The sequence below is a fragment of the Cryptotermes secundus genome, unplaced genomic scaffold, assembly GCF_002891405.2.
Source record: "Cryptotermes secundus unplaced genomic scaffold, Csec_1.0 scaffold162, whole genome shotgun sequence".
Classification (NCBI taxonomy): domain Eukaryota; kingdom Metazoa; phylum Arthropoda; class Insecta; order Blattodea; family Kalotermitidae; genus Cryptotermes; species Cryptotermes secundus.
Window position 1 is genome coordinate 1,257,855 of NW_019739943.1, and position 12,994 is coordinate 1,270,848.

At 35.6% G+C, this 12,994-nt stretch overlaps 1 protein-coding gene and 1 long non-coding RNA gene across 3 annotated transcripts in view; one reads left to right on the plus strand and one right to left on the minus strand.

Annotated features, from left to right (window-relative positions):
- The window catches only part of LOC111872071, a 7,712-nt gene extending 5,499 nt beyond the window's left edge, over positions 1-2,213 (minus strand). The window contains exon 1 of the long non-coding RNA XR_002844166.2: positions 2,073-2,213. This is a non-coding gene — a long non-coding RNA (uncharacterized LOC111872071). The remainder of the gene's footprint in view (positions 1-2,072) is intronic.
- A 136-nt stretch (positions 2,214-2,349) lies between these two features.
- On the plus strand, positions 2,350-12,718 carry LOC111872057 (gastrula zinc finger protein XlCGF57.1). 2 transcript variants are annotated; one of them, XM_023865561.2, is made up of 3 exons: positions 2,350-2,566; positions 3,382-3,534; positions 11,234-12,718. In XM_023865561.2, the coding sequence occupies exons 1-3, from the start codon at positions 2,444-2,446 to the stop codon at positions 12,362-12,364; spliced, it is 1,407 nt and encodes a 468-aa protein (XP_023721329.1). In that variant the 5' UTR covers positions 2,350-2,443; the 3' UTR covers positions 12,365-12,718. The 2 variants fall into 2 exon arrangements, with proteins under 2 accessions (XP_023721329.1, XP_033610399.1); XM_033754508.1 differs by lacking the exon at positions 11,234-12,718 and adding an exon at positions 8,121-8,705.
- Positions 12,719-12,994: the final 276 nt, after the last annotated feature.

Here is a 12,994-nt window from a genome sequence, read left to right on the forward strand (position 1 = left end):
TGTAAGGCAGAAGTGATATTAAAAAAGTGACCTACAAATTGTTACACTCGACGGACTCTCTACTAACTCTGTGATTGATAGTGTAACGGACCAAAAATGAAACAATTAAAAAAAAAAATCGTATGCATTTCTTATCTGCCTCTCCCAAACCACATGTCCCACACATCATAACACAATTACAGATATGTACTGTATAAATCATTTTTCTCTGTACGAATATCCAAAACTGCTATCTATTCGCATCTCTTACAGATCAAAATATTCCCCCCCCCTCCCCCAAAACATGATTTTTGGATAATTGTAATTTATGCATCAAAGTATAAGGTGGTGTTTCACAGTCATGCAAAGTAACTGACAAAATTATTATTATTATTATTATTATTATTATTATTATTATTATTATATAAACAGACACCAAGTGTTTCAGAAAACAGACAGGATAACAGTTTTGACCAGAATAACAAGCATTTCCTGAATCTGATGACTATACTGACGATGGGTAACAACTGAGAGAATAATGGATGGAATGTTTGATGACCTACAGAATATATGCTATGATTTGTTCGCCATACTGCAGTCTACAGCAGGTATGAAAATCTCGGTCTGCTTTCTGAGGAACCTTTTTTTCAAACATCCCCTATATATATAACTTTCGTAACAAGGTTTATACAAAATTTGACTAAATGATAGAAAACCATAAAAAACATATACTTTTGGAGGCAGAAAATTCACTACCATAACATAAGAAATCTAAAAAATTAAAAGAAGGAACATTAAATTGTTTTTGCTTCATACGATACAGTATACCAACTGCTTTGAACTAATACAGAGATACAATATTAATGTTAGTTGTCACTGCTAATTAGTTAAATTTACTAATTTAACTGTGATTACAGTAAACAGAAAACACTATTTTTGAACGTGGCTTATGGTGTCAACTACTTTTATTTATCTTTACTATGGGGAAGAACTTAAGATTTTTTGCTTGTCTATGGACTGATTAGGTCCAACACACAATTTAATTACAACTTTAACTCAACAGCTTTAAAATAAACACAACCAAATTACAAGAACTTCAATCACTAACACTTCACTTTTGAAAAATCTTGAGCAAAAGTATACAATTTATGAACAAAGAAAAACAGCTTAAATGTAACAACATACACAATGCAAATCATTTGCAGCTTCGTCAATACACAACAGTAACAAATTTCAGTGCTTGCAGTATGCAGAATAATAAAAATCACAAGAGAATGTGTATACTAACTCTGCTTATAATATTCAGTGTGATCAAATACATACTGAACAAGAAATTCTGGCCCTTTAAAGATGAAAATTGTAATTGCGATATAAGTCATGGTATTATGATATGCCAGAAATGTTTTAACAAGACTTAACCTGTTCCAGCATACCAAAACCCCAATCAAATCAATAAATATGTAAATTTAAAATAAGGACACTTTAGCTGTGTTCATCAAAGTACACGAATTAAATTTATTACATGGGAAAACGAAACTCAAGTAATGCAACTTGTTCTCAAAGAAATATGATGAATATTCGGCGACCTAAGTTGGTACTACAAACGCAAAACACATCACGTTCTGTGAACAATAACGTTTTGGGTAGTGGCATTGTACCCTGAATCATAAACAATGTTATTATTTTCTTTTTAAGATGGGCGGCATGTGTTTGTACCAGTCATGATGAAACATACAGGAAATCCTCCTTCCATACATACGAGGTATTCGCATGAGTCTAAAATACAAGAAGCTACTATACAGGTTATAGTTGTGTAAAGAAATTAAAACACTGTGTACTTAAATGTCACATGCTGGCAGATAGCAATATTTAATACACTCCAACATATGGACATTAAATTACCGTAATATCTACCTTGTTTGCGCTTTTCATTCTTACAATTAGGTGCTTACAGGCTGCTAAACTTTGGTTGTTTGTATAAGCCATGAAATCTTGACGAAAATTTTACGCCCTCTCCTTACCTACGTACTGTCTCCATTACATGAATTTAATATGTACACTGGGCATGAAAACTAACGAAAAACGTTCATTACCTTTGCATTAAGCTCAGTCATGATCGATGTTACCGTTTTTTACTATTATCACAAACTATCTCACTACAAAGTCAATACAAAAATTAAAAATTATCAAGGGAACACCTGCTTTCACTCGCCCAACAGAATGGGCAATGAATCTTGCGTTAATCCCTTATACAGCATACCCATTGCCCAATAGAAACTGCTTCATCCCGCAGGGTGCTTAAATCGTTAACAATGTTCGATCACGTAAGGGAATTTCATTGAATACAAAGGGAATGTTGGTGTACATATTTGGCACCGTGGTTGATTGTGTATGTACATGGCTGGTAGTGTGGTTATAGTTGCTATATATTTTATGTTAAATACCGATTTAAGGTGTAAAAAATATGGCCCTAGACTTAAGGAACATTTGCAGACTTTGCATGCAAGACGAAGATTCACTGCTACCTCTGTTTGAAGTGGAAAATGGTTTGCCTGCTAAAATTGAAGCAATTTCTGCTTGCATTAAGGTTGGTTATTTATGTATAATGTTTTGTTATATGTATTTAAAATTAAGGCCCTTCCAATAAATACGTTCTTAATAAATATGTAAAAGTACAGTATTTATTACTTCCCCAGTCCCTCCTAATATTTTTGAGACATGGCACTTCTTCTAGTGCACCAGTATTTTGTGAGTTCCATGAAATTGTCGAACTTATTTTCCACCAATATGCATACACGTTACCATGGATATATGACAATGTACATAACTCATATAATTCACCTCCTGCTTATTTAACAAGAAAATACCGAAATAACGGTCCATATTGCATGTTTCAAACTGCAAATGAAAGTGTCATCACTTTTCTCTCTAATTCCTCTGTCAGAGGAAAAATATCCACAACTTACAAATCATGCTATCAAGAATGTAACAAATGTTTTGTGCTACTTATATTTGCAAACAGCTCTTCTAATAATTAACTTCACACAAAACAGATGGTCTTCTGCAAGTGACAGTTGTCATCCTTGATTATACCCTGATAGTCTGAACAATTTCATATAATATCATCCTAACATTTGACACTATATAGCATGAACTAGTGATAGTGCCATCAGATAAACCATGACTAAATAAATATTCAGTTTATTAAGGGGATATAGTGATGAAAATCCAAATATTGAATAAGAAAGTTGTCTTCCTACATGTGTTCAGTTGCAACTTCTTTGATATGTCAAGTGTTCTAACTAATGCATTGTAAGCTAAGGTCTGCTGTAGTTTCAAGATCAGTAATTATCCCCGTAACATGATTACATTTATGTTCATGACTTTGGTATCATACTTCAGGTATGTGCTGGAGATGGTCTGCCAGCACAGGTATGCCAGCAGTGTGTCCAACAAGTCAACATTTGTTATAACTTCAAGATACAGTGTGAAAGGTCAGATGCAAACTTGCGAGAATACCTGCACTCTGTGAAGCCACAGGAATTTTTGGCACAAGTAGGAAAGTTTTTAAGTATATTGACTCTCTGATAATATAACCAGAAGAGAAGGTTCTACATTGCTGATATGGAAGGATACCGAGTCCCTTCCATCATCTCCTGATCCTTGCAACATATTTCCTTCAGGTTGTACAGGTGTCCAGATGAAAGGTACCCAAAATAAAATCACATATGTAAGAAAGAATTTATTATACACATTTATGGGTTACACCATTACAAAGGGAAACTATTATTTTTTTTCTGCATAAATAACTTTCTCAATGAATTGAAATATGGGCTCCCTTGGTGGCACGAGAAATATTGAGGCTTGAAACATGTTTGGTGTTACTGTAGCCACAGCGTCCCTTATGTGAGCTTTCAGGTGTTGAAGCTCGTTGATCTTAACCTGGTAGACAATGTTCTTCACATAACCCCACAAGAAAAAATCCACTGTTGTTAAATTTGGCAACCTAGGAGGCCAAGTGATTGGTCCACTTCTTTCAATTCATATTCCAGCCATCTCTCTTTCCAGATGATTCCTAACATGGCGGCAAAAATGTGGCGGCATATGCGCATAAGCCGGGCATGGAAAAAAGAAAAAACTTTAAGAGATTTCCTTTCCAATGGCATAAACCAGATAATTGTATGACAGTTAGTTTCCGACATAAATTTTTTATTTTGGATACCTTTCATCTGGACAGCCTATATTATTCCCCTGCCTTTTTGTTTCCAGTTGGTTACTTTAAGAGGTTTCCTCACCAGAATTCTGTAAACAATCTTACCTCTGACACCCAGGCTATGTGTTTGGCTCATCATAACCTTGTTTTTCTGGTCTATGAGTAGGATTAAATGACTCAAGAAGTTCCTCATTATGTAATATCCTTCACTCTTCCTGCCATCTTGTTTAGTTCTGACCATTTTCCTGAGCACCATTTCATGCACTTGTAATTCATTTCTAAATGGCTCTGATGGTGTAATACACTTGGATGTACTGAGTTTCTGGACTTGATCCATCATCTAATATTTTAAAAAGTAAAAGTTTCAGAAACTGCATCTGTTTCTGTCCTCTGGTGAAAAGGTAAGGGGTGCCTACTCAGTCAGGTTCATTAGTTAGTGCTAATTGAGTCGTAGCTGTATGTAACAGACACAACTGAGTTTGAGTCTGCCAATCCTTTCACCCGAGGACTAAAGCAGGTCCAGTTTCTGAAACACGGTATTCTTAGAATGTTAGATGATGGACAATATCCAGAAACTCAGTAATATGGATCTGTAATTAACGTTTTTTCTATCAAAGTAAGAGAACATGTTTCACAGCCATACAAGACAAAAGCAAGAATCATTTGCGGGTCTTCATTGTTCTGCAAAGTAGGTGGAATAAAGTGCAATAATAGTAAGGTAAAGATAGCATTTCTTTACTGTACATAATGAAGGTACCTAGAAATACAGAAGTACATTCACTTCCAGACTTGTTAGATGGAAGTGAGCAAGTTTGTGTTGTCGTTGCCAATGGTACAGTGCTAAAAGTAAGAATTCCAGTGACCTGGCTGAGAAGTGAACTCTGGCCATCCAGTTACTTTACTGACTGTGCTGTCATGGTTCCTAAGATTTGTGATAATGGGAATCTTAATACCAATTTGTAATTTCATTCTCTCACTTTGTACAGTTACATGATTACATCACCAATACTTTATTGATTGATTGAAACATTGAAATATCAGCTATTCATGACATTTTATCAAGTTTCAGTTCATAATAACTCTTAAGTATATAACATATAGCTTACTGGAGAAGCATATAAGAGTACTGGGTCTCTTGTTTAATAATGTCATGATTTTATGGAGTGACTATAGATGGGGTTTGGAGTGGTAATTGGATTTATTGAACACCAGTACACACAACCTTTAACTACGAATAACTATAGTGCTAATGCTAATTCACACATTCTGCGGTTCACTACAGCATGTACTAAGTCTTCTTAGTCTCCTGTGTCTTCACCAGTCAGTCACTACTTCCAATGTCACAGATCCCTCAACTTCATGTTCATGCCCTTACTACCCAGTGACTGTCTCATAACTGACTAAACTGTGGACTTGTCCTGCTTATAACACCTCAGCATGGACCACACAGAGAACACCTCTCCCAACAGCTCTTCTATAATAATAATAATAATAATATAATACATTGCCACTTACAAATACAGGACTGCAATTAAGAAATAATTGCATTAATTATAGCACTGGGCAAGATTAAACATATTCCCACGTTAGATTATTTAGGTTAGAAGTGAACAATTTCCAACTGAAATTTCAGCAAGCATTTTTAATAGTTCCATATGGCATACAAGTATGATAATAAACTGCCTGAATTTATGGTATAGGAGGTACTATTCCTGTTGCTTTGTATGAGTGAAACACCTGGGTTTTATCACCTATGGGAACAAAAAGGTTTTCATGGCTTTAATCTAATCAAGGGTGACTAAGACAGCCTGTTTGTAATGGGATCATCCTGTTTTTGATTGGAGTATCCTCTTGTCATGATAAGAATTAAATGGAATGCCAAATAGTTCCATATTTTCCAAAAATGCCATTTTATTTATAAGTTACATGAAAATTTTATTTTACATACCCATTTCATAAGCACAACTGTGTCATAGCCCATATGTTGATGATTCACACGAGGCATGCAGTTATTGCAGAATGTAAATGTTTTGATATATTTCTCACTGTTTGGGAAAGAAATATCAAAATGCTGAAAATTGAAAAAAGACTGAGTACACACTTTTTAAGGAAAATCAGTAAGTGGGAAAACATGCTGTGTACCATTTGAAAATCAGTATTCTGTGTATAACACAGAGGTCATTGTGATATATGAAGCACAACAAGAAAAATAAAGCATCCAATTGCTGTAAAAAGAAGTGCAGTCATAAAGTAACATCTTATTTTACCATACAAACAATAACCAGTGAGTACAGACACATTGCAGCTGAAGAAAGATTATTTTCATTCCACATGATCAAACATAAGCATGCTTTTGAATCTATGAACTGTACATCCTTAGTGACAAAAAGACTGTATGAACAGACACTTACAGGTGGTCAAACAAAACGTGAATCAGTTGTAAATGTTTTGGCTCCGTTTGCCATGCAACAAATTTTAGAGGAATTACAAACTTTTAAGTATATACCATTTATGATGATACTTCGTATCTTAGAAGTCTAAAAGTGAATGCCTATGCTAAACTGATATTTTATTCCAAGAAAGGGAGTTCAAACCAGAGGGACTGAATTTCATAACTTAAACGTTGAAGCAGCTGATTAGTTAACCATGTATAGAATTAATGTAATGCATAAGTACAAACTATCAAACAAAATATCTGCCCAAGAAGTGGAACCAACTCCATCCATATCAGGTGGAAATATATGACCACCAAGCACCATATATCAAATATGTAAAAATACATGTCCTATTTTTTACTCTTTAAAATCTGGTCACATTAATCTAGTCCCTCTGCATGGTAGTGCTAGTCCTTAAAGTAGATTATGACTGTATGTTACAGTGCCTTATTACATATTGAATGTTGCAGTTTTTATTCCTGTTTAATGCAATCTACCAACTATCATGACAGGTTTTATTTTCCTCCATCCATACAAGTGGATGCCAGTGGTGTAGTATGTCAAAATAAGACACAAGGACTTCACACTTCTTTTTAATTCATCCTTCCATTATATGACGTGTAACCTGTGCTGATGGTCAGACATCATTACTTAGGCTAACAAGTAAACAAATAAACAAACCATGTGACTCATGAACAACATGGTGGCCATCCAAAATATTTATGATTTAATTAAGGTTGCGGGTTCAAGTCACGATGAGGTCAATGGATTTTTTTTCAATTTATCTGATCCTTCCAGCCGCACTATGGCCATGGGGTTCACTCAGCCTCTAACAGAAATGAGTACCAGGAATTAATTAAATAATTTTCCTGGGGAGTAAAGCACAGCCGGTGCGTAAGGCTGACAACCTTACCGCCATCTTTGAGCGGATTGTCTAGATAATGTGGGACCCTCAACGTCTCACAACCCTCTGGGCCTTCATGGCCTGGTACAGGGATAGCTTTACTTTTTTTACTTTACCTAACTGAGAACTTGATGGTTAAAAATGTGACTATATATCAGTTCTGTAAGTCCTTTATGTTTTACAATGTTGGAACAAGGCAGTATGGCAAGTCTTTTAGGTTATGTTGGGCCAACACCAGCTCTGTTAGATGTAGGAGCGAAGACTTTCTGTTAGCAGTCATTATCATACTTAAGATTCCAAATTTACTGAAAGTAAGGAGACTTTCAAATGGAAATTTGTAAGCTAAATTGACCATAGTCCACTCTTTCCATCCAAATGCTAGAAATGAAAGTAACATATGCCATTTAAATTGAGTGATCTGGTATATGTTATGAATAACAAAATGGACATCACATGTAAAATGTCAGATATTTCATCATCAAGAAAGTGACATTCATACACGTGCAAACTAAATTTGTTATATTCTGGAGTTACTAATGCTGATCACTGTGCTCTTCTGATGCTACCCTTAAACCAATCATATTCACAGGACTGAATAGAAAGAAAGTGTACTCAAGACCTAGAAGATGACAAAACAAAGAAATTGAGAGCAAATATTTGAGAAAATTGGAATATATGTAAGTCTACCAATCTGTTTTAATGGATGCTTGTGCTATATGTTTCTCTTCCTAAAGTAGGTAGTTTCAATCAAGTACTTTCTCTTCCTTCAAGGGGACCAAAAACAGCACAGAATATTGTTTTCAAAGAAATGCATATTGAATATCTCAGTGGTCATACTTTCCACCTTTAAAATTTTGAAAAGCAGTATGATTTTGAATATGCTAATCATAATTATTTGCACATATTATACAACAGCAAATGTCTGTATATTTGTCTAGGGTTCAACTGTGCTGGCATAAAATTTCCATCTCAGTCTACTGCTTAGTGTATCAGGTGATTATTGTTACACCACAGCAGTAAATTATAGGAAATATGTTTGATTCACATCAATTCTATTTTAGAACCTGAACTTAATGATACGTGAGAATAATTCTAGTAAGAATTACCGTTTTTTTTTTTAATTTGTCCATCGTCCTGTATTCTACAAAGTAGAAAAAACATTTCGGAAACTGGATTGGTTTCTATCCTCAGGCGAGGGAAGACACCTACTCACCTCAATCGGTGATTGAGGTTAGCTTTTTCTAAGGGACCCAACAGAGTAGGTGTCTTCTCACCCACATAATAATGGAAACAGATCCAGTTTCCAAAACGTTGTTTTCTAATTTCTAGAGTACTAGATGATGGATGAAGTCCAAAAACCCAGTAATTCTGGGTATTATACACCACTGTCAGAACCGTTTAGAATCTAATTCACTGTTTGTTTCTTGGCATGTACTAACATTCATGTCAACTAAAGATGTTAAAGTATATAGAAGTAATTTTCATTTCATGCATCCTGTTGTGTTACAATATACAGCCTCTTTATTACAACCATCGCAACACAACAAATATCAAGATTAGTGCCTAGTTTCGGCTCTGCTACATGTTTTGGCTATCAGTAGCCATCATCAGGCAAAATACACGGTTAACATATATACACCACTGTACTGCAGTACTAGTAAAATTGGATACAGTACTATTAATTATATGAAACACTTGATGTAAAAATACAATGCAACTAAATGATAATTTTACCCAAATGTTTAATCTTATATTCATTCATTCATCAGTAATCTGTCAGACGACAGGTCCACAGCCTCTTCCAAAACAGTTTCTCCACTTAATGCGATCTTCTGTTTTTGGAAAGAGACTATCCAGGAAAAGTGATAATGTGGTAGTTTTTCCATTTGCTTTCCACATCGCAGTACAACAGCCGTTCAAACCACTCTGGTCACGCCTGTTGCTATACGAACTTGAACCATCTTGAGCATCATTTTCTCTGTGCTTCAAGTCGCCGCTGATGACGCTGCTTCCGGCATCAGTTTTCGGTGTCTCTCTTCGTCTGATGACTACCCTTTGACCTGTCCAGCAAGGGAGGCCCTGCCAGTAGCTACGCTATCGCTGGTATAGCTCTCAGGGTCCTTGGCATACTCAAACACCCTCACCACGATAAGGTGGAGACACCTTATCCCTCCCCAACGAGGGGAATCTTATATATGATGTAATAATTGATACATACAAAATATAATATACAGTTATACCCCCTTCCCCCCTTCCAACCACTTCTGCATACACCTTATCTCTTCCTCCCCCCTCCCACCCGTGCATTGAATTTAATCTTACATCACCACATCAGTCATTGTTTACATTCCCCACAGAACGGACAATACTTTGTAAGATGAGGCACCGACTAAACAGTAAGTAATATACACTATATCTTCCTTACCAAAATTAATTGTTGATTATACAAAATTTAATACTATTACTTTCATATCATTTTCAGATTAACATTAATTTAGTACATCTACATCATGAGCCTCCTGTACAATATTATTAATACAAAATATAGAATATTCCAATTTGTCCATGGGAACGCAACAAAATTGCAGAACCAACGACTGATTCGATGCTATAAAACATCAATCTAACAATTTTATTCTTGTTTTATACTATAACTTCTGTTTTAATCTGATTTATTGTATTTTTACGTCAAGTGTTTTATATAACTAATAGTACTGTATCCAATTTTACTAGTACTGCAGTTCAGTGGTGTATACATGCTAACCGTGTATTTTGCCTGATGATGGCTACTGATAGCCAAAACATGTAGCAGAGCTGAAACTAGGCACTCATCTTGATATTTGTTCTGTTGTGATGGTTGTAATAAAGAGGTTTTGTATATAGAGGCGTTACAGAAGATTGTCTTCTGCAAGCTCTGAGAAGTCACTGCCACCCTGAGTATGCATGTATTTTGTAATCTCACCTTGGTGTTCTGTTGTGTAGGTGTTAAAAAGCTCACTGTTGTAACTAAACTTTGTTGAACCTGCAGACATTAACAGCATAGTTACATAACAATGTGAAGAATTTCCACTGGATTTATAGAGGGTATTACACTAGTGACATAAAGGAAATTAATAATTAATAGATTATAATCTATCAAAGTGTTTTGTATCCATCACAAAGCAACAGGTGTATATGAGATTTCAGGTTTACATGGCAGCGAATATTCAGATTGTGGTATTGTGGATTATGGCACCATGTAGTCTGATAAATGGTTATGAACATTATAGAGGAACATTCTGCCTTTGTCTTTAGGGTAGAACTCCACCCACTAATAATGCAATTAAAAAATGTATTTTTACTGCACCAGTGTAATATTAATAATATTGGCAATATTTATTTTTATCCTTTCGTGTTTATGTTCCTTACTTGGCATTTGCAGGGTAAAATTCTTTTACATATAGATTTCTTTTAAAATTCTTATTGCTGATGATATAAATTCAGTCATGGTTTGACCTCTATCTGCACATCATTGTCAGATTCAAAATGGTTCTCCTGTAGAACATCCTATGAGGGGCCATAAAAATAAAAAGTCAAAGGGATAATGTTTGGGTTTTATGCAGGATAAAGTAGGATTGTCTATCCCATTTTCACAGTGCCCTCTGCAATACATGTTATAAAACTATGTAATTGTAACAAAACAATTCTGTATCTTGTTCTCAGGGTAAAACAGAATGTCCTTCACCTGTAGCCTGGGAACGTTCTATTAAGAAAGAGAATAATGATGAATTGGTTGAAGAAAATGAAGAATGTATGGAAGAGGATCCAAGTTGTAAGCTTCACATTTGTGATAGGTGTGGAAAAAAATTCAGCAATCTTTGTAAACTGAAAAATCATGGTCACACACACATAGAAGAAAAATCTTATATATGTGCTCAGTGTGGCAAACGATTCAGCCAGTTATGCTCTCTCAAAGTACATAATTTAACACACACAGATGAAAAACCACACATTTGTGATACATGCGGCAAAAGCTTCAGTACATGTGGGAACTTGAAAATGCATTCCTTCATTCACAATAAAGAAAAGCCATACGTGTGTTCCAGGTGTGGCAAGGCATTTAGTCATCCCGTAAGTCTCAAATCACATACTCAAAGTCACACAGAAAATAAGCCTTTTGTATGTAAAGTATGTTGTGAAAGCTTCAATGCTCGTGATGCTCTTAAAGTTCATATGCAGAAACACACAGGACAAAAGCCTTATGAATGCCCATTGTGTGGGAAGGCCTTTAGTCATTCTTTGAGCTTGAAGTCTCATGCATTCACTCATTCAGGAGAAAAACCTCACGTTTGTAAGGTTTGTGGAAGAGGATTTGTAACGCGAGGCAATCTGAAAACTCATTCTCTCACACATACTGGTGAGAAACCATTTCTATGCTCGCTATGTGGAAAGGAGTTTCGACATTCTTTGAGTCTGAAAGCGCATCATCTTGCCCATTCAGGAGAGAAGCCATATGTCTGTGAAGTTTGTGGAAGAGAGTTCCTTATACGTGGTCATTTGAAAACACATATGCTCACTCACACTGGGGAGAAACCATACTTGTGTTCTGTTTGTGGGAAAGGTTTTATAAAGAATGGAGACTTAAAAAGACACTCTTCAGTGCACACCAGAGACAAACCATATGTATGTTCAGTGTGTGGGAAAGGATTTGGTCAGAAATCTCAGTTAGAACCACATATGTTAAAACATACTGGACAGAAAGCTCATGTTTGTGAAGTGTGTGGCAAGAGTTATACTGGAAGTCAGGCGTTGAGGAGACATTCGTTAATCCATGCTCAGGAGCGGCAGAATTAACATCCCAACAATTCAGTTCATGCCTGGTGTTTAGTTGGATCAGAATTGGATCTATTTGATATAAAAATTATATGAACATACAGTATTCAGTAAAAATTCTTTCCTATTCTGCAAGTTTAAGATACTCATATTTAGAAATTCTTCAGTTGTACATACGAGTAAATTGAATCTGCTAGAATATATATTAACCAGGACAGCTCTGTCATTAAAGTTACTGGATGGACAATGAATTGGTTCCCAGCAGGGATAAGGATCTCATCATCACAGCCAGGGTGGTTCTGAAGCCCACCCAACCGTTTATCCAGTGGGTACTGAATGGAGTCTATTTGGGTAAAGTGGCTGGAGTGTTGCTGACAACTCACTCCCATCTAGTGGAAACATTAAGAAGGTGTGGAGCTTTTCCTCCATGCCATCTTACATCTTCATGACTTGATGTCTAAGTGCTGGAATACCTTAATCATATACATGTGTATGAGTATGAGTGGACATACATACATACAGAATTTCAAGTGTGCTGAACTAAAGAGGAACAGTGACTACATCCTGCATTTTAAAGTTATGTATACATAACAAACAAGCAAACAAACTACATGGGTTTAGTCCGCAAGTGAACTATGCCGACTGAGTGAC